The sequence below is a fragment of the Salmo trutta genome, chromosome 37 (genome assembly GCF_901001165.1).
Source record: "Salmo trutta chromosome 37, fSalTru1.1, whole genome shotgun sequence".
NCBI lineage: Eukaryota > Metazoa > Chordata > Actinopteri > Salmoniformes > Salmonidae > Salmo > Salmo trutta.
The window spans coordinates 9638531-9665214 of NC_042993.1; the positions used below are offsets into that span (position 1 = coordinate 9638531).

Here is a 26684-nt window from a genome sequence, read left to right on the forward strand (position 1 = left end):
CACAAAAAGCTTAGTGTCGCAATTCCTGGACGAGGGTGGGTATAGTCATCTCTATTTCAAATCAAATGTTATTAGTCACATGTACCGAATACAACAGGTGCCTCTCTATAACCTTACAGTGAAATGCTGAATACAACAGGTGCCTCTCTATAACCTTACAGTGAAATGCTGAATACAACAGGTGCCTCTCTATAACCTTACAGTGAAATGCTGAATACAACAGGTGTCTCTCTATAACCTTACAGTGAAATGCTTACTTACAACCCCTTAACTAACAATGCCATTTTAAGAAAATACCCCCAAAAGTAAGAGATAAAAATAACAAATAATTAAGAAAGCAGAAAATAACAATAGGGGGCTATTTACAGGGGGTACCGGTACAGAGTCAATGTGGAGGCTATATACAGGGGGTACTGGTACAGAGTGTGCGGGGGCACCGGTGTCGAGGTAATTGAGGTAATTATGTACATGTAGGTAGAGTTATTAAAGTTGCTATGCATAGATAATAATAGAGAGACGCAGTAGCGTGGGGGGGGGGGCAATGCAAATAGTCTGGGTAGCCATTTCATTAGCTGTTGAGGAGTCTTATGGCTTGGGGGTAGAAGCAGTTTAGAAGCCTCTTGGACCTAGACTTGGCGCTCCGGTACTGCTTGCCTTGTGGTAGCAGAGAGAACAGTCTATGACTAGGGTGGATGGAGTCTTTCACAATTTTTAGGGCTTTCCTCTGACACCGCTTGGTATAGAAGTCCTGGATGGCAGGAAGCTTGGCCCCGATGATGTACTGGGCCGTATGCACTACCCTCTGTAGTGCCTTGCGGTCGGAGGCCGAGCAGTTGCCAAACCAGGCAGTGATGCAAACCGTCAGGATGCTCTCGATGGTGCAGCTGTAAAATCTTTTCAGTCTCCTGAGGGGGAATAGGTTTTATCGTGCCCTCTTCACGACTCTCTTTGTGTGCTTGGACCATGTTAGTTTGTTTGTGATGTGGACACCAAGTTGAAGCTCTCAACCTGCTCCACTACAGCCCCATCGATGAGAATGGGGGCGTGCTTGTTCCTCCTTTTCCTGTATTCCACAATCATCTCCTTTGTCTTGATCACGTTGAGGGAGAGGTTGTTGTCCTTGCACCACACGGCCAGGTCTCTGACCTCCTCCATATAGGGTGTCTCATCGTTGTCGGTGATCAGGCCTACCACTGTTGTGTCATCAGCAAACTTAATGAATATGGTGCTGGAGTCGGGCCTGGCCATGCAGTCATGAGTGAACAGGGAGTACAGGAGGGGACTGAGCACGCACCCCTGAGGGGCCCCCGTGTTGAGGATCAGCGTGGTGGATGTGTTGTTACCTACCATTACCACCTGGGGGCAGCCTGTCTGGAAGTCCAGGATCCAGTTGCAGAGGGAGGTGTTTAGTCCCAGGGTCCTTCATCTTCTGCTGGGTATTTCATACAGGCCACAGTAACCACTGCACGTTTCAGTCAAACACACAATGTGGCATCAGTGAGAACCTGTAGCTAGGGCCACTGAATGAACAGAGACATATTCTGACAGGTGCTTTTAAAGTTCTTGGAAACTGGTGCGCACGCACACGCGTACACACACACACGCACACGCGTACACACACACACACGCACATGCGTACACACACACACGCACATGCGTACACACACACACACACACACACACACCGCGCTCTAAATGAACCATTCAGCAGAATTCTGTTTAGCTCTCCCTCTCTCCGGTCTGGGTCACATATTATGTCTTGTGCTTAACATGCACAATGGAGCCCATGCCATTCATCAGTGTCAATGTTAATGTACTGTAGTGTAACCATTACACAGTGTCCCCTCCCTCTGACTCCCACCCTGCATCTCTTCTCTCTCTCTCTCTCTCCCTCTCTCTCCCTCACTCCCTCCCTCGCTCTCTCCCTCCTTTATAACCCATCACTCCCATCTCACCATTCTCACTCTTTCTTTCGGTCTTTTACGGGACTAGACACACATTCGTTTTCTTAACGAGGGGAAGCAACCAAAGGACAAACAGCAAAGAGGGAAAATGCTTTTTTACATATTTACCTATCAAAATTTTAGGGGCTTTTTTGGATGTTGAGTTTCCCTCACTTTTGTTCTTTGTGTTATAATATTAGTCTCTTTCTCTCTCTCAAACATTTTCTAGAGAGAGAGAGATAGAAAGAGAGAGAGAGAGAGAGAGAGAGAGAGATAGAAAGAAAGATAGAGGGGAATCAGACAAACAAAAAGTGTCATAATTTTGTGTCATAATTTTGAGTTTTATTTGGTCAAGAACTATACTATTTGGATATGACAATTTTATTTTTCTAATTTAGCTTTTTTAGACGTGTACCTGGATAACTTTACATGACAAGACCTTCCTATAGGCATGTTTCTGCTATCACACAGGTGGAAATTGTTCATATATAAGATTGATACCATTCACTGAGAAATTTGATTTGATTTTCAATCTGGTCAGACACATTTCCAAAGAGAAAAACTACTGGACAGTGCTGGACATGAACTGGTAAGAACCCACCTTTATTACTAAGCTGTACTCATCCAGAGAACTTGTTATGTATTATATATAGCATTTTTCATAGAAAATGAAATAGCACCCTGATCTACAGTCTTGATCACAGACCTGATGGTTGTGAATAAGTTGTAAGAGGGAGAGATGAGCTTCTCCGACAGAACACATTACTGAACTAACCAGGTCGACCTTCTCCTATCTGCAGATATGAGGGGATCATCCCCAAGCTCGGAACCAGAAACATAGAACTAACTGACACACTGACGGACAACGAGGCATAACCGTGGAAACGGGCAGACTGCCGCCCAAGGACACTCACTGACCCACGGAGACGGACAGACAGACAGTCTGATGCCAACTGTCTCCGCTGTCAATCTCACGGCACAACTCCTCCTGCTGTTGCTATGGGCAACCCACCCGACCATGGCAACCAACTGGCTGTAAGTCTGGCGTTCCAGGAGGGAGAGAAAGAGAGAGTTTGTTTGTCATGCTATAACTTTTAAAAGATGGTGACGTGCCTCTAAATCTCTTTCTGTCGCTCCCCTTTCTCTCTTTGTCTCTCCCTTGCTGACCTTTTCTCTCTTGTCCTCTCTCTCCCTCTCTCTCTCCCTCCCTCCCTTCACTGTGTCTTCTCTGTCCCTTTGGTCTGCTGGTCTTTCTCCATCCTTCTCTTTCTCTCTCTGAAACCCTGTCCCCTGTGTTCACTCCTCTTTCACCCATCATTCGCTCTTTCGCCCCTTCTCTTCCTCTCCCTCTATCCTTAATCTCACCCCTTCTCGCCATTTACCCCCTCGCTCTCCCTCAATCCCCATCTCCCCCACTTTCTCTTCCTCTATCTCCCCCTCTGCCCCTCCCCTCTCTCTCCTGCATCTTCATCTCTCCCTCTCTTTCTCTCTCTCAGCTCCCTGGCGAGGATGCCGCGCTCGCGGCCCGTGTCGGGTGCTGCCCCCTGTGGGCGGCTGAGGGGACTGTCCGTGGGGCAGGTGGGGGTGTGCAGGGCGCGGGGAGAGGTCATGGAGTCTGTGCGCAAGGCAGCCGAGATGGTCATAGAGGAGGTATGAGCCTGGGGCAGAACTGTCATCGGTTGTGTTACAAAAGTAGTGAAGTCCATGTGGAAGAGTCATCTTCCACACGATCTTCAATCAGCATCATCAGCGCTGTTGTTACAGTCATCTTCAACATCCTCATCACCAAAATAATCTTCTTCAACCGACATCCATATCAATCAGTGTGGAGAAGTGTCATCATTAACCTCCTCAATCATCCTCCTCATTTGTATTTATTATTATTATTATGATCATTTTCTTCTTCCTCTTTAACCAGCCTCATTAACATCCCCTCATCTGTACTCAGTAAAGTATTAAACAATTGCACCAGTTTTACCAAAGTTCACTCTCCTCAGCACCTATGTAAAATGTCTATCTGCCTGTCTATATGAACCCCGAACCCTTGGTCCCATTGGCTTGGCTGTTGGTCTGATCAGTGCCAGCACCAGTTTCGTAATCGCCGTTGGAACTGCTCCACCACCCCGCGTGGAGTCAACGTGTTCGGTAGAGTCATGAGCCAAGGTGAGGACAGCAGGGCCTCTCTAGTTACCACTGGAAATCTGGGGTTGTACCACAGTCATTAACATGCTGGTAACAGAGAAGCCGTTGATTCCACATGTGATGACATGGTAAATGACTCAATTGCTGTCTTGAACTCTTCTAAAAACCAGGCACGCGTGAGGCAGCCTTTGTGCACGCCCTGTCCTCGGCGGCGGTAGCGGTTGCAGTGACGCGAGGCTGCAGCCGGGGGGAGCTAGAGCGGTGTGGCTGCGACAGGAAGGTCAGAGGGGTCAGTCCCGAGGGTGAGTCTGGGGTGTGGGCCTCTGATCCTCTGTCTACGCTTGTGTCTAGACATCGGTCTATATGTCTGTCTCTCTTGCTGTCTGCACATAATTGGAAATGTGCAGATGCTGTCAACATCTTTCTGTCTGTCCTGCAGGATTCCAGTGGTCTGGGTGCAGTGATAACCTTTCATATGGTGTGGCCTTCTCCCAAACCTTCGTGGATGAGACAGAGCGTGCCAAGGGGATGTCGGCAGGGAGACCCCTCATGAATGTCCATAACAATGAGGCTGGACGGAAGGTTGGTGGCGGTGGGGCACTCTGATGACATCATCAATCTTCACTTCTATCATCTTTTTTCGTTGTTTCCTTTGACTTCCTGATTGTTCTTTTACATTCCTCCATCCCCAGGCTATCCTCCATAACATGCAGGTGGAGTGTAAGTGTCATGGTGTCTCGGGATCCTGTGAGCTGAGGACCTGCTGGAAAGTCATGCCCCCATTTCGGCGCGTCGGCGCGGTGCTGAAGGAACGCTTTGATGGAGCCACAGAGGTACAGCCATATATTTGGGATATAATCTTCATTATTCATTTAATAGGTGACAAACCATTGGAAATTTGTGTTTTTTACTGCTTCCAGTCTTTTCAAAATCTCTAACATTCAACAAATACCCCCACTCACCCAGGTGCGTCTGTCCCGTATCGGCTCCAGGACAGCCCTGCTGCCCCGGGACCCCCAGGTCAAACCTCCCGCCGCCAGGGACCTGGTGTACCTCGCTGTCTCTCCAGACTTCTGCCGTCTCGACCCCGACAATGGGATCCCCGGGACGGCGGGCCGACGCTGTAACGGTGAGATTCAGTAACATCAGCAGCACTGGGATAAAGCATTTACGTTTTATTAGGTGATCAGGCTGTTTTGTATGTTCACATCCTTATTTCCTTTCCTCTACCTCGTCTACATCCTCCCCTCCCAGGCACCTCCCGGCTGGCCCCAGATGGCTGTGAGCTGGTGTGTTGTGGGCCAGGGTACCGGGCAGGCCGGGCCGAGGTGGTGCAGCGCTGCTCCTGTAAGTTCTCCTGGTGCTGCTCGGTCCGCTGCCAGCAGTGCAAGAATACAGTGATGATCCACACCTGCCGAGAGTGAACCCAGTCTATGCAGAACCCAGAGCACTGAGCAGACACACAAGAACCTTACACCTGTCCAGACACTCTAGAACACAGCCCAGACACTCCAGAACACTACCCAGACACTCTAGAACACTACCCAGACACTCTAGAACACAGCCCAGACACTCCAGAACACTACCCAGACACTCCAGAACACTACCCAGACACTCCAGAACACTACCCAGACACAACACAGTCCAGACACTCTAGAACACAACACTACCCAGACATTCTGGAACACTACAACAACCAGACCAGTGGAGGCTGCTGAGGGGAGGACGGCTCATAATAACAGCTGGAACGAAGTAAATGGAATGGCATGTGTTTGATACTATTCCACTAATTCCGCTCCAGCCATTACCACGGGCCCGTCTTCCCCAATTAAGGTGCCAGCAACCTCCTGTGGACCAGACACTCTAGAACCAGGGTTCCCAACCTAGGAGGCGCCAATGTTTCTTTTGGGGGGGGGGGGGGGGGGGGGGGGGGGGGGGCAGGACCTTCCTTGACTTGAGGGGTATATTTTTTTTAATTGTTTATACCTATCTAAAACAACGCATAAATCTGTGAAGCTTTAGGCTAGAAACAAGCGGTAAAATGCCCGAGGAAGATGCGACTCTGAGAATATCTTTGGTTTGTCTCCATGACATTCAGAATCTGAGCTACGACCTAAAGTCAAGGAGTCAAAGAAATTGGACTTTGCTTGGGAAGTAATCTTATACAATGTGTGACTCTGTCGCTATCAATTGATCTATTCACTTTCTGTAAAATATAATATGTAGAATTAAATTGAGGTTGATATACATTTTAATAAAACATATTTGGTAGCAGAATAACATTGTGGGAAATCGGGTCAAGGCTTTATTTTCCTTATAGATTATTATTATAATCATTAAATAGCCCACCTAAAATCCTAGGTCCCTGAAATTAAACAAAGTTACATTTTTCAAATGTGAGAAGTGGGGCCCTGGGGGAAAGGTTGGGAACCCCTGCTGTGGAGCCCTGTACAGACATTGTAGAACAACACTTTGATGACATGTTCTACAAACTGACCTGATATACACTTTAAGACTCTGGCAAGAACCGTGTGGATAGTATAAGCCAGTGCATTCTGAGAGTGAGGACCTACGCATGACAGAAACCTCTGCAAGGGAAGGCAGAAAGAGTGGAATGACCTCTCCCATTACCTCTAATGCCAGAAAGTAGAGAGATATACTAACAAGCATGGAGAAAGGAAACTCACTGCACAGAGCAATATTAACACTCCCATGGAACATATTACACTCATGATGTACTCTTTCAACCTAAAAGGAACTATAATGCAGCATTGCAAGTCAGCGTCCTACACTGTGTAGGTGATTGTCTAGATCACAATGGCACACAGCCTACAGCGAGCACACACACATAATTAACTTAAACTGACAAAGCGTTTAAAGCCGAAATTAACCACAACTAACAGGGAAATTATTACAGCCCTTTTCTTAAATGCGTTTGACTTCAGTATAGTAGGTAGTTGCAATCTTTATACATTTACTGTATTTATGATTCTTGATTTCAGTGGCTGGTAGTTGGTCTTTATACATTTGCTGTATTTATGAGTCTTTTGATTTCAGTGTAGTAGGTAGCTGCAGTCTTTATACATTTACTGTATTTATGAGTATTTTGCCACTATTCTGTCTTTTATTTATTTGTACATCAATTATCCTGTGGCCCCTCCTCCTACCCCTCCTCAGATTCCACCAGTAAGAATACCTGTCCTCTCCCCCTAGTCCGTCTGCATCCATGTTGCTTTAGTCCAATGCTGATAAAACAATTGTGATGCATGTTGCTAGTGTTCTGCACAGTTGACTTGGTCAAATAAACTTGTTTTGACTACAGTTTCTTCTATGATGTGTGCTGTATACGTCACGTGAAACATGTATAGAAAAATAACAATTACACACCAACTATGTGTCAGTTAAACAATTTTATTACAAACATTCTGCAATTACAAACATCCAGAAGTTGACTAGGAAAAGGTTATAATCTCACCATCATTGTTATTATGAAGATTAAGATCAGCTATTCAAAATACTACAGCTTAATGTGTTATACTATCAACCAATCACAATCAAGTAGGTAGTCAAGCAAAAAAATAATGTTTTTTTAATTACTCCCAAAAGAATATAATATACGCTAAGAATTTCCCAAAAGAAAATCATAAAATTACTACATCATACATGACACAAAAAGAGATAAAAAATAATATAAATTCAGTTCTGTGTCGCCTTCAGAAGGCAGTAAAATCTGAGGCGAAAATGCACTTGGTCTGTCCCAAAAGGAAAAGTGACCATTCAAGCATGCTAGCCTGGTCGGGAGTGGAAACAAATCTTGTGTTCTCCCCCTCCCTCCTCAAAGTAGCAACAAAAGAAAACAATGTCAATTAAGTGTTTCCCCAAGGTATTTATTTCATTTAAGCTAGGCACAAAGGCAACATGACGGGCAGGTAGGAGAGCCCGCCCCACCGAAGTAATGTTAGGGTAAACACTGCAGATGTCTAAAGTGTATCTGGAGAAGGAGACTAGATGAAAGTTCTGTTGATTCCTTCCCCTCTTGTATTCTTTACTTGAAAGACCAAATTGCTTTCGCTCTCCTCTCCTTTTTTCAATACATATTAAGAAGGCACAGTGCATGAATGTATTGGAGTCTCGATGCCATTTCATCTTCCTTTTCACTCTTTTTTGTCCTTTTTCAAGCTGTTGATCTGCTTCTCTTATTTGTAACCAACTCGCCCATTCTGGACCCTGCCTCTCTACGGCTCCCTCTCTCCTCCTCCCTTTATAGCAGGACACAGCGTTTCTTGGGTTTAGTCTCAGGAGGTTCCAAAGCTGCCAGGATGGCCTCGTCAAACACGTTCTTCAGCCCCCTCTGAGAGAGAGAGAGAGAGGAGAGAGGGAGAGTTGGCATTGACTTTTCATTGTTTATAAATGTATTCTAACCTATTTTGTGAAGTAGAGCAATGTTTCAGCCACCATAGGTCCTTATCAGCCCCTTTTCCCTCTAACCATGAAACATTATCATAATCCTTGGCCCCTTACCTGTGTGAGGGCGGAGCACTCCACATATTTGACAGCCCGGAGGTCACGGGCCAGCTTGTCTCCGCTCTCAGGGGACAGGGGCCGCTGTTTGTTCTTGGCCAGCTTCTCCACAGTGTTGCTGTCGTCCCTCAGATCCACCTGGGTGCCCACCAACAGGAAGGGTGTACGAGGACAGTGATGGGAGATCTCTGGAACCCACTACAGGGGTCAAAGGATACACAGAGGTCAGAGTGTGTACAGAATCAGTTCATATGCTCAATTCAAAATCATTTTTACATTTTAGTTATTCAGCAGATGCTCTTATCCAGAGCGAGTTGCAGTTAGTGCATTCATCTTAAGAAAGCTAGGTGAGACAACCACATACCTCAGTCGTAGTAAGTACATTTTTCAGCAAAGTGAGGGCTAGTAGGAAAAGACAAGTGCAATGCTCTTTCTTTTTTCATATTTTTTTTTTAACCCTGAGCTAGCCCCTAGCCATTCTGTTTGCAGATATCAACAGAGATAGATGTAAGCCAGGAATGGGCAACTGGAGGGCCGCGGATCAATTTCCCAAAATTAGTTAAAAAATGATTTTTTAGGAACTCATTCGGGGTCTCAACTTACTGTTGAGAGTTACAATAGTATAATACAATTTGCAATTTTGAAACGTGGTTGTGAATCAGAAGTTTGTTGTGTTATGTTAGTCACTGAATTAGCTAAGAATTTTTAGATTGGTAAATTAGTCTAGGCATCTAAACTTGTAGTAATCATGGTCGAATTACCGACCAGGGGGCCCCCATTAAATTTTGTCACGCTCACTCACATATCATATTAAAAACTGCAAACATTTCTCGCCACACTATGCAGTGTGTAGAATTTAAGAACATTTGCTGTAAAACTACACGTTCTTCTCTCCACCCCATGGCAAAATTAGTAGAATTGCATGAAATGAGTTCTAAAATTATAAAATCTTCTCTCCGCCCCATGGCAAAATGTATAGAATTGAAGCAAACTTACTTTAAAACTGCAACATTTTCTCTACACTCCATAGCAAAATGTGTAGAATTGCAGGAAATTAACTAAAACTTCAATGTTTTGCTCGCAAGACAACTTAGGGCCCCCGAAAGGCTATGGCCGGCTCTGACTGCATGTGTGGGAATGGATGTGGGTACACAGATCCGTGTGCCACTGCAACCCAATCAAAGTTGCCCATTCCTGATGTAAGCAATATGAGGATGACTTCACATAGCCTTCCAATGGGCTTTGGGATATCTTCTGCCATAACAGAAGGTGAAGTGGCTAAGGAAAGTGTTCAGATCCATCCTCTATAAGTTTCTCTATGGGTAATAATACAAGGTAAAAAGTTGAGTTGTGGCGACTCAGAGACCAACACTGACCTTCTCGCGGACATTCTCAAAGGATGAGGGTGATACGCAGGAGAAACAGACGAGGAAGACGTCCGTCTGTGGGTAGCTGAGAGGTCGCAGCCTATCGTAATCCTCCTGACCTGAGACGACCAATCAGAGGAAGAGAACGCTGTGACAATGAAACTAATGTGATATTGAACAATTCAACTGGTTGAGTTGCATTTACAAGACATCATATGTTCTCAAAAATGAACAAAGGCAGACTAGGATTGAGTTGTAGTACACAGACTGCTTAACAGAAGGATGTACAGACATAAAAGCATAAATTGACAGGACAGACAGACAGAGACAGATTACCTGCTGTGTCAAAAAGCCCAAGTGTGTAGGGTTCCCCTCCGATCATCACCGTCACTGCATAATTATCAAACACCTGCACACGAGACACACAAAAGAATGAGTAAAAAAGTTCAAGGGATGTTACCCATCTTTAATTATTTAATGAAGCAAATGTAAATCAATAAGCTAAACGTTAAAAAAAGGTTCAAATCAAACATTACCCCAACTGGCAGGCTGGTTATGGTGTTCAAGCCCATTCTACCCTCCTACTCAGCTCTCTGGACATCCCCCCACTGACCTCCACAGTGTTTAGGGTGTGACTTGTCTTCCCCTACTTACCTTCTCCCCTGCCCACCTCTTACCGTAGGCACGTATTCTGAGGGGAACTTGTTGGTTGTGTAGGAGATAAGTAGACAGGTCTTTCCTACAGCTCCGTCCCCCACCACTACACACTTTATTGTCTGCATCTACTCAGAGAGAGACAGACACAGATAGACAGACAGGACACACATACACCAGTCATAACATAGTAGAGTTAATATCTTATGAAGGACATAATTGAGACCTTGCTTGTGACCTTGCTTGTAACTCCACACAATAACAATAACTGGGGAACTAAAAACAACATAACCAGAAAGAGTGGAGATGACAACAGCACCGCGATTAGCAATAACACTGTCTGCCTTGCCTGCAGTCTATTGATGTACAGACAGGTGATGTTCATGGTGTGTTAGGCTAATGCTCAAAACATGGGCATCTATTGATCATCAAACCACAAACGATGCTTGACCACATTGGAAACATGTTGATTGTCACTAATGGATCCTTTATGGGGGGCGGAACTTTAATAGTCAATGGAAGGAGGTAGAGACAGACAGGTAAACAGACAGGGGTCCAGGCAAATCAAAATATGCCTGGACTACACAAAAAAACTGTGTCTCTGTGACAAACTTGGTGTTATGTAATAAAAAAGCTATTTCCAGTTACTGCTAGACAGCGTTAACTTCCGCATACTTGCATTGCAAAGACATTGCAGGGAATGGGAAGCGATATGATGTACTCATTACGACTTCTTGCGTTTTGCCTGATTTAAGATTCTAATTTCAAATCGTTGCTTCTGCTGAATAAGTAGATTAACACATTAGAAACGGGTAGTCTATACCTAGCTGCTTTTAGCAACGCTAGTATTTCCACACTAGTGATGCTAGGAATTATCTTGCAAAAAAACGCTATAGTTTCCGGTCACAACTTGTAGACTAGTTTACGTGCGGTTTGTTGCTAACGTTTCTTTGCTACCTGCCAAATTTATGGCTTTTACTTTTTAATTATCGTTTTATATTTTTTCCTCGTTCAACTTTTTTCATTCAACTTTTTCACCCCGGACATGGTTCGTCAGGACCTCCAGCCGAAGCTAAGTAGTAACATTAACATGATGCCTTCTAATTGCAGTCGCTGTACTATTAATATACAGGAGAACAATCGCCTTATGGCGAGGATAGCTGTGCTGCAAGCCCAGCTTCAGACGCAACGTTAGGCAAGGGTCATTTAAGTGTAGGAAAGGATGAAACATCGTCTGTACCACCAATAAGTACAGATAGTTGTATAAATCCCCTCAAACAGTCCCCGCAGCCGGACAAATTTCTCATGGCTTCTGAAAGGAAATGCTGTAGGAATGTTCAACCGGTGTCTCTCATTCAGCCGACAGAAACGTTCAACCGGTTCTCCCCATTAAGCAACGGGTCAGAGGCCGAGCCTTCTCTGGTCTCTCCTCCTCCCGTTACGGGGTCTGAGCCGCCAAAGGCTCCCACCATTAGCTCTGACAAATTGAACACCCTAGTCATTGGCGACTCCATTACCCGCAGTATTAGACTTAATAAGTATCATCCAGCGATCGATCATACACTGTTTACCAGGGGGCAGGGCTACCGACGTAAAGGCTAATCTGAATCCTATAGAGCTCTAAAATGGTGCTGGCTAAGGCTTGAACTGGCGAGTGTATAGGGATATTGTTATCCACGTCGGCACCAACGATGTTAGGATGAAACAGTCAGAGGTCACCAAGCGCAATATAGCTTCAGCATGTAAATCAGCTAGAAAGATGTCGGCATCGAGTAATTGTCTCTGCCCCCCACCCAGTTAGGGGGAGTGATGAGCTCTATAGCAGCGTCTCAACTCAATCGCTGGTTGAAACCGTTTTCTGCCCCTCCCAAAATATAGAATTTGTAGATAATTGGCCCTCAATCTGGGACTCACCCACAAACAGGACCAAGCCTAGCCTGCTGAGGAGTTACGGACTCCATCCTAGCTGGAGGGGTGCTCTCATCTTATCTATGAACATAGACAGGGCTCTAACTCCACAATGAGATAGGGTGCAGGCCAGGCAGCAGGCTAGGCAGCAGGCTGTTTGCCACCCTGCCAGCTTACTGGAGTCTGCCACTAGCATAGTCAGTGTAGTAAGCTCAGCTATCCCCATTGAGACCGTGTCTGTGCCTTGATCTAGGGGGGGTTGGGCAAAACTAAACATGGCGGTGTTCACTTTAGCAATCTCACTGGAATAAACAACTCCTCCGTTCCTGTCATTATTGAAAGAGATTGTGATATCTCACATCTCAAAATAGGGCAACTTAATGTTAGATCACTCACTTCCAAGGCAGTTATAGTCAATGAACTAATCACTGATCATAATCTTGATGTGATTGGCCTGACTGAAACATGTCTCAAGCCTGATGAATTTACTGTGTTAAATGAGGCCTCTCCTCCTGGTTACACTAGTGACCATATCTGCCTTCCTGAAGACAAACAATGTATACGAAACGCTTCAGTCTGGTTTTAGACCCCATCATAGCATTGAGACTGCACAATTACTTTTTAATGGCGTCAGACCAAGGCTCTGCATCTGTCCTCGTGCTCCTAGACCTTAGTGCTGCTTTTGATACCATCAATCACCACATTCTTTTGAAGAGATTGGAAACCCAAATTGGTCTACACGGACAAGTTCTGACCTGGTTTAGATCTTATCTGTCGGAAAGATATCAATTTGTCTCTGTGGATGGTTTGTCTTCTGACAAATCAACTGTAAATTCCACTGTTCCTCAAGGTTCTGTTTTAGGACCACTTGTTTTCACTAATATATTAGAACACAAATTTACAGTTGATTTGTCAGAAGACAAACCATCCACAGATACATATATATATATATTTATTTTACCTCTTGGTGATGTCATTCGGAAACATAATATTAGCTTTCATTGCTATGCGGACGATACACAGCTGTACATTTCGATAAAACATGGTGAAGCCCCAAAATTGCCTTCCATGGAAGCCTGTGTTTCAGACATAAGGAAGTGGATGGCGGCAAATGTTTTACTTTTAAACTCGGACAAAACAGAGATGCTAGTTCTAGGTCCCAAGAAACAAAGAGATCTTCTTTTGGATCTGACAATTAATCTCGATGGTTCTACAGTCATCTCAAATAAAACCGTGAAGGACCTCGGCGTTAATCTGGACCCCGATCTCGCTTTTGACGAACATAAAGAATATTTAAAAGGACAGCTTTTCTCCATCTTCGTAACATTGCAAAAATCTGAAACTTTGTCAAAAAATGATGCAGAAAAATGTATCCATGCTTTTGTCACTTCTAGATTAGACTACTGCAATGCTCTACTTTCCGGCTACCCGGATAAAACACTAAATCAATGTAGTACTACACACGGCTGCTAGAATCTTGACAAGAACCAAAACATTTTATCATATTACTCCAGTGCTAGCCTCTCTACACTGGCTTCCTGTTAAGGCTAAGGCTGATTTCAAGATTTTACTGCTAACCTACAAAGCATTACATGGGCTTGCTCCTACCCATCTTTCCGATTTGGTCCTGCCGTACATACCTACACGTACGCTACAGTCACAAGACGCAGGCCTCCTTACTGTCCCTAGAATTTCTAAGCAAACAGCTGGAGGCAAGGCTTTCTCCTATAGAGCTCAATTTTTATGGAATGTGAGAGACGCAGACTCGGTCTCGACCTTTAAGTCTTACTGAAGACTCATCTCTTCAGTGGGTCCTATGATTGAGTGTAGTCTAGCCCAGGGGTGTAAAGGTGAACGGAAAGGCACTGGAGCGACGAACCGCCCTTGCTGTCTCTGCCTGGCCAGTTCCCCTCTCTCCATTGGGATTCTCTGCCTCTAACCCTATTACAGGGGGTCACTGGCTTACTGGTGCTCTTCCATGCCATCCCTAGGAGGGGTGCATCATTGACGTGATCTTCCTGTCCGGGTTGGCACCCCCCTCAGGTTCGTGGGCTATACTCGGCCTTGTCTCAGGGTAGTAGGTTGGTGGTTGAAGATATCCCTCTAGTGGTGTGGCGGCTGTGCCTTGGCAAAGTGGGTGGGGTTATATCCTGGCTGTTTGGCCCTGTCCGGGGGTATCGTCGTACAGGGCCACAGTGTCTCCCGACCCCTCCTGTCTCAGCCTCCAGTATTTATGCTGCAATAGTTTGTGTCGGGGGCCTAGGGTCAGACTGTTATATCTGGAGTATTTCTCATGTCTTATCCGGTGTACTGTGTGAATTTAAATGTGCTCCCTCTAATTCTCTCCTCTCGGAGGACCTGAGCCCGAGGACCATGCCTCAGGACTACCTGGCCTTTTGACTCCTTGCTGTCCCCAGTCCACCTGGTCATTCTGCTGCTCCAGTTTCAACTGTTCTGCCTGTGGCTATGGAACCCTGACCTGTTCACTGGACGTGCTACCTTGTCCCGGACCTGCTGTTTTGGACTCTCTCTCTACCGCACCTGCTGTCTCTACCTCTGAATGCTCTGCTATGAAAAGCCAACTGACATTTACTCCTGAGGTGCTGACCTGTTGCACTGTGATTATGATTATCTGACCCTGCTGGTCATCTATTAACATTTTAACATCTTGGCCATGTTCTGTTATATTCTCCACCTGGCACAGCCAGAAGAGGACTGGCCACTCCTCGGAGCCTGGTTCCTCTAGGTTTCTTCCTAGGTTCTGGCCTTTCTAGGGAGTTTTTCCGAGCCACCGTGCTTCTACATCTGCATTGCTTGCTGTTTGGGGTTTTAGGCTGGGTTTCTGTACAGCACTTTGTGACATCAGCTGATGTAAAAAGGGCTTTATAAATACATTTGATTGATAGTCCGCTGGCAGCCAGAGGTTAAATAAAATTATATTTAAACTTACACTGCCGATAGTCCTTAGGGTTAAACCTTATGCTGGGGGAAATTGAGAAAAAACATCTAACAGAACAAATTAAACATACTTTCCAAAAGTGGGCCTGTTGTAGACCCACTTTCTCTGTGGTTACTTCATCCTCTGCGCTTAATTCATGTCAAAATAAAAGTCCTGCACATGTGCCATACATGCACAAAAAAACAAGATCTTGTTGGGGATTTTTATTTTGACATGTAAGCAGAGAGTAACTGACCTCGCTGAGGAACTGCATGGGTCTATAACAGACCCACGTTTGGAAATGCTGGTTAATTATACGTTGCAATAGATGTTTTTTTCTCTTTCACAAATTCACCCCCTGCATAAGGACCAAGACTACAGACAATCGACAGAGTAAATTGAAATTAATTGTACTTATCTTCTGGTGGACTAGTCAGGTTTTTTGCAAGCTAGTTGCTAAAAGCAGCTAGTCTATACCTAAACATGTGAAATGAAATGGCATCGCTTATGAATAAACAATCGGCTCTACAGTTATGGCTTAACTAAATTCGGCAGACAGCAAGTGAACTGGAATGGGGGGCACCGGACATAGGCTGCGCTTAGACAGGCTGACTAATTCTGTTATTTTGATCAATCAGATTAGCTAAGAAGAAAAAAAAATCTGATATGATTTGTCAAACGACCAATTAGTAGAGGAAAAAGTGGACCTGCTTGTCTAAATGCACTCATTTTTCAGATAAATGCAAGCATGCCATTGCATAGCTACAGATTGTTACACCAGATAATGTGATTTAACCAGATTTTGGGGATCCATTACTGGGAGTTACAGGTTAGGTACTGTTTGGCGTAGCACAGAGAATTTTCGACCAACCTTAATTTGGCAACACTAAGATGGCGCCATACACATTATTTTAATAACTGAGCATTTTCTAAATTCAAACGCACCATCTGCAACTGGACACAGGCATTTTAGAATTTACATGTTTGGCCGAATTGACAACGAAGTTTGTAAAGATTATATCATTAAGGTTGGTCAAATGCTCTGTGCTAACGTTACATCATACAGTAACCTGTAACTCCCAGAAATGGATACCAACAATATTTGGTTTCACACATTATCTGGTGTAACAATCTGTAGCTAGCCATTAAAGTCTCAGTCAGTCTAAAAATGAATGTGAAAGTTAAACCTTACAATTTGCTCTACACTATGAAGTGTCAGGCAAAAATGTAACAATACTTTCACGTGAGCTACCGGCTATTCGGGAGACACTAACGTGAAGCATATAGCTAGCCAAATAATTTTGGGTAAAGTTAGATTGTCATAAAACATTGCCGATAGTTGGTTATTTTGTACAGTCCAAAACATTCGAGACTGGCCGCATATCATGAAACTTTTCAAAGTTATGACAATGTGGGTTGGTGGCAAGCATTGCCCCTCAGTTAGCCTGTGATTGCTAATTTCCTGAAAAGTCGCTTATGGTCGTTAACGACAATATAACAATTCAACGTCTCTTACGTGAGTAGGCACTAATATATAACGATGGGCGAATCTATACTACAACTGTCTTCACATTTATTCAACTAAAACAAATTCATTATGCTCGTTTTCAGAAAAGTACTCACCGTTTTTCTCCGGCAATTAGGCGTTGGTTACATCCGGGTTTAACTAGACCACTTCTGCGCAACTGCGAGCGAGGATTTTTTTCTTCGGTTTTTTCCCCAGGTCCTTGTGACAGTACTGCCATCTACCGACACAATATAGTAATACATACAATAAAATCTAATTGTATGGTCGCATACACATATTTAGCAGGTGTTATTGCAGGTATAGTGAAATGCTTATGTTCCTAGCTCCAACAGTGAAGTAGTGTCTAACAATTCACAACAATACACACAAATCTAAAAGTAAAATAATGGAATTATATAAATACTAGGACGAGCAATGTCGGAGTGACATTGACTAGAAAACAGTACAAAACAATATATACATATGAAATGAGTAGAACAATATTCTAAACATATGTCTATGTACATAAGGCAGCAGCCTCTAAGGTGCAGGATTGAGTGACCGGGTGGTAGCCGGCATCTAGCCAGTAGTATGTATGACAGTGACTTGTACACATAATATCAACAACAAATAAATCAACTTCATAAACGTGACTTAATCCAATGGGTGGAATGGACTGGAGTGAAAACTGAACCACGTGAGGATAGGAGTACAGTGGAAATGCACACCATCTAAAACCACAAAAAAGTACTACAGCTGCACCATTGAGAGCATCTTGACTGGCTGCATCACCGCTTGGTATGGCAACAGCACCACCCTCGATCGCATGGTGCTACAGAGGGTGGTGCGGACAGCCCAGTACATCACTGGGTCCGAGCTCTATATCATCCGGTGTGAAAGGAAGGCCCGGGAAATCGTTAGACTCCAGCCACATAAGCCATAGACCTTTCTCTCTGCTTCCGCACGGCAAGTGGTACCAGTGCATCACGGCTGACACCAACAGGCTCCTGAACAGCTTCTATCTCCAAGCCATAAGACTACTAAATAGCTAACAGAATGGCTGCACGGACTATCTGAGTTGAACCTTGTATTTAAAAAAATAGTTTTGCACTGTCTCTATGCACAGTCACAGTATTCTACACGCTAACTGACACTCCAACACACACACAACATGCACACACATTTATACTGACTTTAGACAGTCTTGATACCTATTCACCTTACCCCAATTCATACAGTGCATTCGGAAAGTATTCAGACCCCTTCACTTTTTGCCCATTATGTTACGTTACAGCCTTATTCTAAAATGGATAAATAAAACATCTTCCTCATCAATCTACACACAATACCCCATAATGAAAAAAACGAAAATAGGTTTTGATGAAAAATGAAAATGTAAATACCTTATTTACATAAGTATTCAGACCCTTTGCTATGAGACTCAAAATTGAGCTCAGGTGCCTCCTGTTTCCATTGATCATCTTTGAGATGTTTCTACAACTTGTAGTAAATTCAGTTGATTGGACATGAATTGTAAAGGCACACACCTGTCTATATAAGGTCCCACAGTTGACAGTGCATCTCAGAGCAAAAACCAAGCCATGAGGTTGAAGGAATTGTCAGTAGAGGTCTAAGACAGGATTGTGTCGAGGCTCAGATCTGGGGAAGGGTACCAAAACATTTCTGCAGCATTGAAGATCCCCAAGAACACAGTGGCCTCCATCTTTCTTAAATGGAAGAAGTTTGGAACCACCAAGACTCTTCTTAGAGCTGGCCGCCCGGCAAAACAGAGCAATCGGGGGATAAGGGCCTTGGTCTTGGAGGTGACCAAGAACCCGATGGTCACTCTGACAGAGCTCCAGAATTCCTCTTTGGAGATGGGAGAACCTTCTAGAAGGACAACCATCTCTGCAGCACTCCACAAAGGCCTTTATGGTTGTATTGCTAGACAGAAACCAATCCTTTGTAAAAGGCACATGACGGCCCGCTTGGAGTTTGCCAAAAGGCACCCAAAAGAACTCTCAGACCATGAGAAACAAGATGCTCTGGTCTGATGAAACCAAGATTGAACTCTTTGGCCTGAATGGCAAGCGTCACGTCTGGAGGAAACCTGGCACCATCCCTACGGTGACGCATGCTGGTGGCAGCATCATGCTGTGGGGATGTTTTTCAGCAGCAGGGACTAGAAGACTAGTGAAGATTTATTATTCAGATTTTTTTATCCATATTAGAATAAGGCTGTAATGTAACAAAATGTTGAAAAAGTCAAGGGGTCTGAATACTTTCCGAATGTACTGTGTCTACCTCTATCACTCCAGTATCCCTGCACATTGTAAATATGGTATTGGAACTGACCCTGTGTATAGCTTATTACCTTGTGTTCTTATTTTTATTTCTCATGTGTTTTTGTTCTAGCTTGTGTTATCTTTAGTGCTACTTTGATATTGATCACTGCATTGTTGGGTTTGGAGCTGCAAGAAGGCATTTCACTATACTTGTGCATGTGACATTAAAACGTAACTTCAAAAACATATTTGACCGTTGGCACAACGTTTGAGCATGCATGCATGCATGCAATAGCAGTTTGATCCTCAAAAGCAAGGCCTGTAGAGAGCAGTGTTCTCACATTTCTGTAACTTCTGGCAATATTTTGATTCCTAAAGTTGTTTCTGAGTCTTGTTTTAAAATGTTCTGTTTTACAGTCATATCAAGACAAAGCTATAGAAAAAAAGATAGTTGATTATGATTTTAAGCTCTATATAACTTATGTCACCCAGTGACATAATGACACTCTGTCACCAGCTATTTTTAGTGTCATTAAATACAAAAAAATATTTTTTATGTAAATAGATACCAAAGAAGTGATATTGGTTGACAGATATTACACATTAGCAAGGGTAAGGCATGTTGCCCCTTCTGCATTCTATCCTCATTGACGACGAGCCTGCGTCATTTCCGGATGTTGCCTCCCCCCCCCCTTTTTTTATTGACATTTCGCTTAATTCTAGCTTGCGGGCTACAGGCGTTTTGCAGGGTCATTTGTTTTTTATTCGGTGACATTTAGCACCACGGCTTCTTAACGGATAGGTGCATGTTTTGCACAAAACATAGGCGTTTGTAGGTGTCAGGTTGTTGGAAAATTGTGGAGACATCAATATCTTTCTTCCTTTGGATTCCTGACGTTTTGGCTTCCTTTGTCAGCTTGACTTCCGTTTTCATGTGCAATCAACAGTGGAAAAATAGCTAGCTAGCTATCTTGCTAGGAAAACCCTAGCCAATGTTTTACGTTGTACTTAGGCGTGAGCAATATAATACTTTCTATCTGCAAATAAGTCTGTTTTAAGGGGCTAATTTCCTACGTTGGTTTGCAAGCTAGTTTTCAGGCTAGTTTCCTTACACGGATGCTAGGTGGCTAGCAAGTATAGCTAGCTTGCTAACAATACTGCTGCACATTTCTCACTGTTGTCCATCGGTACGCTGTGCTTGTGCTAGAAGTGTCGAAATACCTGAATGAGAGGTCGTACATTTACTGTCCTCTTACATTATTTTTTGTATTGAGGCCCCAAGAAACTACGTGTTTAGCTAGCCCCAGCTAGCATAATTAGCTAACCAAAACACCATGTTTCGATATTTAAATGACGTGGATGACAACCCTTACATGATGTGAGTATCGCATTGCCTTTTATCCAAGCGAACTGCATGTCTTGCCTTTATACCCACTTGAATGAATAAACCCAGTCGTTGTCGTTTGTTCTGAGATTTAAAGGCCCAATCTCCTGCCACCATGTGTAGGCAGGCTGCCAGAATATATTAGATAACTACATACACCACATAGTTAACCATGATCCATCCAAGCCGTGATATAGTTCTCTAGCTTATTCTTTTTTTTTTTTTTTTACATAAGTATGTGGTTACCCCTTATTCTCATTCCATGATGTGTAACCATGGTCAAGAGTACACCTGGAAACAGGTGGATTTCTCACCTGAGTTTGCATAATGTCAGCAATCCCTTTCCTTATTCACTGCTGTGTGTTTTTTTTCATGGTCTGTATCCTGAGATAAATTGTTTCTGTTTTGCAGGGATCCATTTGCAGCCCAGAGGCAACAGATGAGGAGTCTGTTTGGGTCGTTTGGTTACGAACCTTTCCCCCTCAGCCCTCAGATTCAACCTCCCCGTGCACCCCACCTTCAGGTGTGTGTGTGTGTATGAATGAGAGAGAGAGTGTCACTACTCTGAGTATCTCTAGTAAGTGTGTGATGTTGGGTTCAATTCCATTTCAAATTTAGGAAGTACACTACAATTCAAATTCTCTTCAATGAGTAAACATTGGAATTTGAATTGGATAACTTTTGAATTGACTAATAAAAATGGAATCGACCCAACCCTGGTATGTATACAGCACAACACACCATAGCTATTTCCCCTTTGATTATATTTAGTGTAGACTCTAATTTTATAGTACTTCATGCCACACTGCATTGTTACTGCATATTTGTTGTCTGTTGTTAAATAACCTCCTCCTGCTTTTCAGGCTGGAGCCCTGCAGCCGTTTGGAATGATGGGAATGGTGAGTCCTTGTCCCTGCGTGTTAAGATGTTATCTCTGCCTCTTAGAGCACAGAAAAGCACCCAAGGCCCTGTTCCAATACGTTCAAAACTAATTCTCAATTCCAGAATCAGATAACTGACTTCCTCATGTGTTCCTTCCCCAGGGGGGAGGCTTCATGGACATGTTTGGGATGATGGGAGGAATGATGGAGAACATGGTGAGTATTTCCAGAGATATTCCTGGTATTCCCTCACCTGTTTTCCCAAATCCAGATCAAACATGTTTCTGAGCTAAAAAACACCCTCAATGGAGATTCTCTGCGTCCAGAAAAAAACACATTTTAGAGTTAACGTTTTGTGACCCAGCAACAACTCTGTCTTAAGCAAAGACCCAACATGAGTTCAGTGATTGAAACTTAACACATCTTGTCTAGCTGGATTATGTTTATCTTCTTTCCCTTTAGGACAGAATGTCGGGTTCGCCAAACTGTCAGACGTTTTCTTCCTCCACAGTCATCTCCTACTCCTCCTCAGACATGGGAGCCCCTAAAGTCTACCAGCAGACCAGCGAACTGAGGACTGCACCTGGAGGGGTAAGAGAGCAGGCCAAATTACATTTACTGCTGTGATTGCATGTACATTTTTCAGTAGGGGTTTACAATGCCAATCCTCCAGAGCTACTGGCCTCTACTACCAGCTCCCTGCTGAACACTACCTCCTCCCCTCAGATTCGTGAGACGCGCCAATCGATGCGTGACAGCGAGAGCGGCTTGGAGCGCCTGGCCATTGGCCACCACATCTGGGACCGCGGTCATGTGATGGAACGCTCCCGAAACCGCCACACCGGCGACCGCGAAGAACGGCAGGACTACATCAACCTGGAGGAGAGTAAGTCATGGAGCTACATGTGCTACTCACTACGGTTCTCCAGAATCAGTATGACCATACCCACCTTCCTAACCCCCAAGTAATAATAAACCATTTGCCTTGGGTAAAAAAAGCACATGGATGCTTAATGGCTGTATTTGCAACTGTTTGTTTCCATTGCTAGACTTGCCTGGTTAGAGTTAGGTCTGGCCAGGTTTCTGACCCACCCCCTCCCTTGTCCCTCTCAGGTGAGGCTGCTGCCTTCGATGAGGAGTGGAGGAGCACAGCCGGAAGGTACCCTCCCCCAAACGCACGGGGGATAGACTACGGCCGGGACAGGAGGGCAGGGGGCCAACAGCTGGCCCTTGCCGCCCCACCCAGCTCCTCGTCTCCGCCCGCCCCTCGCCATGAGTCTCCCAGACACCTCCCACCCGCAACTCGCCCCCGCTACGACTGGTGAGAGGTAGGAGGAGCATGACCTGTGTATGTCTGTGTGTTTGTAAAAGTGTGTGTACTGTGGACAGCACGACACAGTTCCAAATCAATTCCTGTACCCTTTGTTGATCTGAAAGTAGTGGATAGGCATCAACCCTGATATAGGGTCTTTGCTTACGCCAATCCCGATCCAGTCCTTTCAAATCCACTAGGTGAGTCAATAAGGTCCAGGGAACAGAGATCAGTCTGGAACTGGGCCTGTCCCAGTTGTTAGCCTGTCTGGGGTCAATGGGTGTATCTCAATAGTCTACAGTGGTTTACGTTACACCACTCCTCCATCTGCTCTGACATTAAACAAGTGGACATGCAAAAACTCAGTCCCAGTAAGAGTCCTCCATATTGCTTTTGACATAGCCAGTGTTTTCAGATCAGTGTAGGAGAGGAGACAAGAAGCTACTATGACAGTCGAGATCCACATCACCCACTGAGGATGTCATGTTCTCTCCTGCCAGGGGTCAAGGGTGAAAGGTGAGCAGAAGGATGGAGGAGAGGATACCGAGGGGATCTGCCTGATGCTGTGAACGAAGAAGGGAGGAGAGGGTCACGACTGACCGTGAAGATATTTGATATGATGGGACTGTCTATATATAAACTATACATTTAACACACACACACACACACACATCAGAACCCAAGACACTCAATACCCGCAATTATGGTTCAACCTCTCTGCTGTTACCGTTCACATACACACATGCGGACACACTTGTACACACATGATTACACACACTCAAGTTGTAAATAGAGCCACCCTCCAACTTTACATGCGTTAATTGCCCACCTCACTATATAAATATATATAAATTGCCACACTACATACTACACGTGCTGTACAGTCCATATATGTTTGTGTAGACACTAGTGTGTCTGTGAATTGAATTGTATACTGTTGACTAATTAAACAAATTAATGAAAACAAACATTAAATATTGTTAGATAATTGCACACTGTGTTGTGGTTTGTTATGGAATAGTGAGTGGATAGGTTATGTTTTTAGAACAGGTTTTGACCTGACAAGGACTGACATTACTAAAGGTGGTACAGGAGAAATGGAGTTTGCTGGTGTTTTTCTGTCTTTATACAGTCACTTCTCTGACATCCCATTTCCATGTAGGGAAGTAAACTGACATTCCAATACACATTGTTGTTGTTGAAAAGCCATGAGGATTGGAATTTCAGTTTACTTCCTGAATTGGCACAATTGAAGTGGAATTGATCCCAACCCTGGTGCATGTGAAAATGTTACTTAGTTGTATTTTTGTTTTGCTGTTGAATCTGTTTAATATTCATCATGCCTTTCCATCCCAACACTTTGTTGATATTATAAATGCTACAGTAAATAGTGTGTCCTATGGCACAGTCCATCCCTTCATACATACTCCCTCACAAATAAACACATTCACATCCCTACACACTCACTCTCTCGTGTGTGTAAACTCGTGCTCTCACTATCTAGTGTCAGAATAGCTGCAGATGGTCATATGACATCCAGCTGGAACACACCAGAGAAGAAGCCAATCAAAATCCTCCCTGCCCTCTGCCCATTCCCGTGGCACATTCCCTCTGGATATCTCTCCCCCCTCTCTCCCATAATTGTCACCTTCATCGCTGAGGTTCCCTCTGTATTTTATAGCTGACTTGTGTGATTTATTGTTCGTTCTCTATCTTTCATCTCTGTATTCTGTTAAATGCTACCCATCACTAGTTAGCTGGCCCTGGCCTTCATTCACATACAGTGCCTTGCAAAATTATTCAGAGCTTTTGGATTGCTTCACATTTTATTGTTACAAAGTGGAATTAGAATTGATTGATTTAATTGTCTTTTTTTTGTCAATCTACTCAAAATACTCTGTAATGTCAAAGTGGAAGAAAAATTCAAACATTTTTTAAAGATTAATAAAAATGTGATAACTAAAATATGTCCGTTGCGTAAGTATTCAGCCTATTTGTTTAGGCAAGCCTAAATTAGTTCAGGAGTAAAATGTTGCTTAATGAATCACATAAGTTACATGGACTCACTCTGTGTGAAATACTATTGGTTGACATGATTTTTTAATGACTAACCCTTCTGTTCCCCGTGCATACAATATCTGTAAGGTCCCTCAATCAAATATTGAATTACAAGCACAGATTCAACTACAAAGACCAGGGATCTTTTTGAAAGCCTCAATGAAGGGTAGTGATTGGTTGATGGATAACAATAACAAATCAGACATTGAATATCTCTTTAAGCATGGTCAAGTTAATAATTATGCTGTGGATTATGTATTAAACCACCCAGACAAGATAGACATCCTTCTGAACTGAGGTGCAGGAGAGGAATTAAACTTCTCACTGATGTAACCATGAGGCCATTGTTGATTTTAAAGCAGTTACAGAGTTCAATGGATGTGATGGGAGAAAACTGAGGATGGATCAACAACATTGTAGTGACTCCACAATAATGACTTTAAGTGAAAAGAAGAATACAAATACACAGAATAAAAATATTCCAAAACATCCATCTTGTATGCAACAAGGCACTAAAGTAATACACTTTTTGGCCTAAATGCAAAGTCTTATGTTTCAGACAAATCCAACATAACACTTCACTGAGTAACTGCCTCCTTATTTTCATGCATGGTGGTGGCTGCATCAAGGTATGGGTATGCTTGACATCTGAGCATACTGGGGAGTTTTTCAGGATAAAAAGAAACAGGATGGAGCTAATCACAGGCAAAAGGAAAACCTGGTTCAGTCTATTTTCCAACAGACACTGGGAGAGGAATTCACCTTTCAGCAGGACAATAACCTATAACACAAGGCCAAATCTACACTGGAGTTGCTTACCAATAAGACAATGAATGTTTCTGAGTGGCCAAGTCACAGTTTTGACTTAAATCTGCTTGAAAATGTATGGCAAGAAAATTGCTGTCTAGCCATGACCCCCAACATCTTGACAGAGCTTGAAGAATTATGAAATTCAATATTGCACAATCCAGGTGTGAAAAGCCCTTAGAGACTTATCCAAGAAGGCTCACAGGTGTAATCACTGCCAAATGTGTTTCTAACATGTCTTGACTCAGGGAGCTGAATATTTATGCAACAACTATATTATTCCATTTCTAACAATCTTCAATTTTAAATTTTTTTTATTCTTCCACTTTGACATTACAGAGTATTTTGTGTAGATTGTTGACAAAAAAAAGTACAATTAAATCCAGTTTAATGCCACTTTGTAGCACAATAAAATGTGAAGGAATCCAAGGGGTATGAATACTTTTGAAAGGCACTGTATCTATTCCATATGGCCATCTAACCTGGAATACAGGGAGTTCAATGTCTCCCCTCCTATACTGTGCATGCTAAGGCTAAGCCAAATACAACCTACAGTTTGGTCACAACAGTCTATACAAGGCCAATCCACATGCTGTATCTATACAAAGCTGATAGCCATACTAACAGATTTCTGCAGCCAGCAGTATGTCTTAGAAGATTAATGCCAATGCTAACTAAGTGAATGCATCCTCCAGTATGTTCTAGCTCGCAGATACACACAGCAAGCTAAGCCCATGCATCCCACAATATGTCCCAGTATACACTCCTGCCAAACATGCCGTCTGTTTCTGCCTGTTCTCTGTGTATGTGAGCTTATCAGGGCTTACATCACTACTGACTAGTACTCATGACATATGCGGAAATATTGTTCCAGCAAATGTATGCATAAATGAATGTGTAATTGTTGTGTTTGCCAATATACTGAGCGTCAGTGCCTGGGGCTGTAGCTCTGTTGCTGTGGTGCAGTGTGTTGACTG

General features: G+C 43.7%; 3 protein-coding genes across 4 annotated transcripts; 2 read left to right on the plus strand and 1 right to left on the minus strand.

Moving 5' to 3' along the window:
- Positions 1-1983: 1983 nt before the first annotated feature.
- LOC115177195 (protein Wnt-4) lies at positions 1984-5978 on the plus strand. Its single transcript, XM_029737760.1, has 9 exons — positions 1984-2532; positions 2744-2978; positions 3440-3593; positions 4022-4106; positions 4256-4387; positions 4525-4667; positions 4778-4918; positions 5052-5214; positions 5340-5978. The coding sequence occupies exons 2-9, from the start codon at positions 2890-2892 to the stop codon at positions 5507-5509; spliced, it is 1077 nt and encodes a 358-aa protein (XP_029593620.1). The 5' UTR covers positions 1984-2532; positions 2744-2889; the 3' UTR covers positions 5510-5978.
- A 1500-nt stretch (positions 5979-7478) lies between these two features.
- LOC115177487 (cell division control protein 42 homolog) lies at positions 7479-17190 on the minus strand. The gene is made up of 6 exons (XM_029738300.1): positions 17097-17190; positions 10651-10755; positions 10310-10382; positions 9983-10092; positions 8607-8804; positions 7479-8436 (listed from the first exon to the last, which is right to left on the minus strand). The coding sequence occupies exons 2-6, from the start codon at positions 10753-10755 to the stop codon at positions 8347-8349; spliced, it is 576 nt and encodes a 191-aa protein (XP_029594160.1). The 5' UTR covers positions 17097-17190; the 3' UTR covers positions 7479-8346.
- Positions 17191-19949: 2759 nt separating this feature from the next.
- LOC115176549 (myeloid leukemia factor 2-like) lies at positions 19950-23835 on the plus strand. Of its 2 annotated transcripts, none has more exons than XM_029736601.1 (8): positions 19950-20643; positions 21061-21172; positions 21513-21548; positions 21693-21746; positions 21993-22121; positions 22257-22416; positions 22644-22851; positions 23343-23835. In XM_029736601.1, the coding sequence occupies exons 1-8, from the start codon at positions 20600-20602 to the stop codon at positions 23353-23355; spliced, it is 756 nt and encodes a 251-aa protein (XP_029592461.1). In that variant the 5' UTR covers positions 19950-20599; the 3' UTR covers positions 23356-23835. The 2 variants fall into 2 exon arrangements, with proteins under 2 accessions (XP_029592461.1, XP_029592462.1); XM_029736602.1 differs by having other exon boundaries at positions 19951-20643; positions 22644-22858.
- Positions 23836-26684: the final 2849 nt, after the last annotated feature.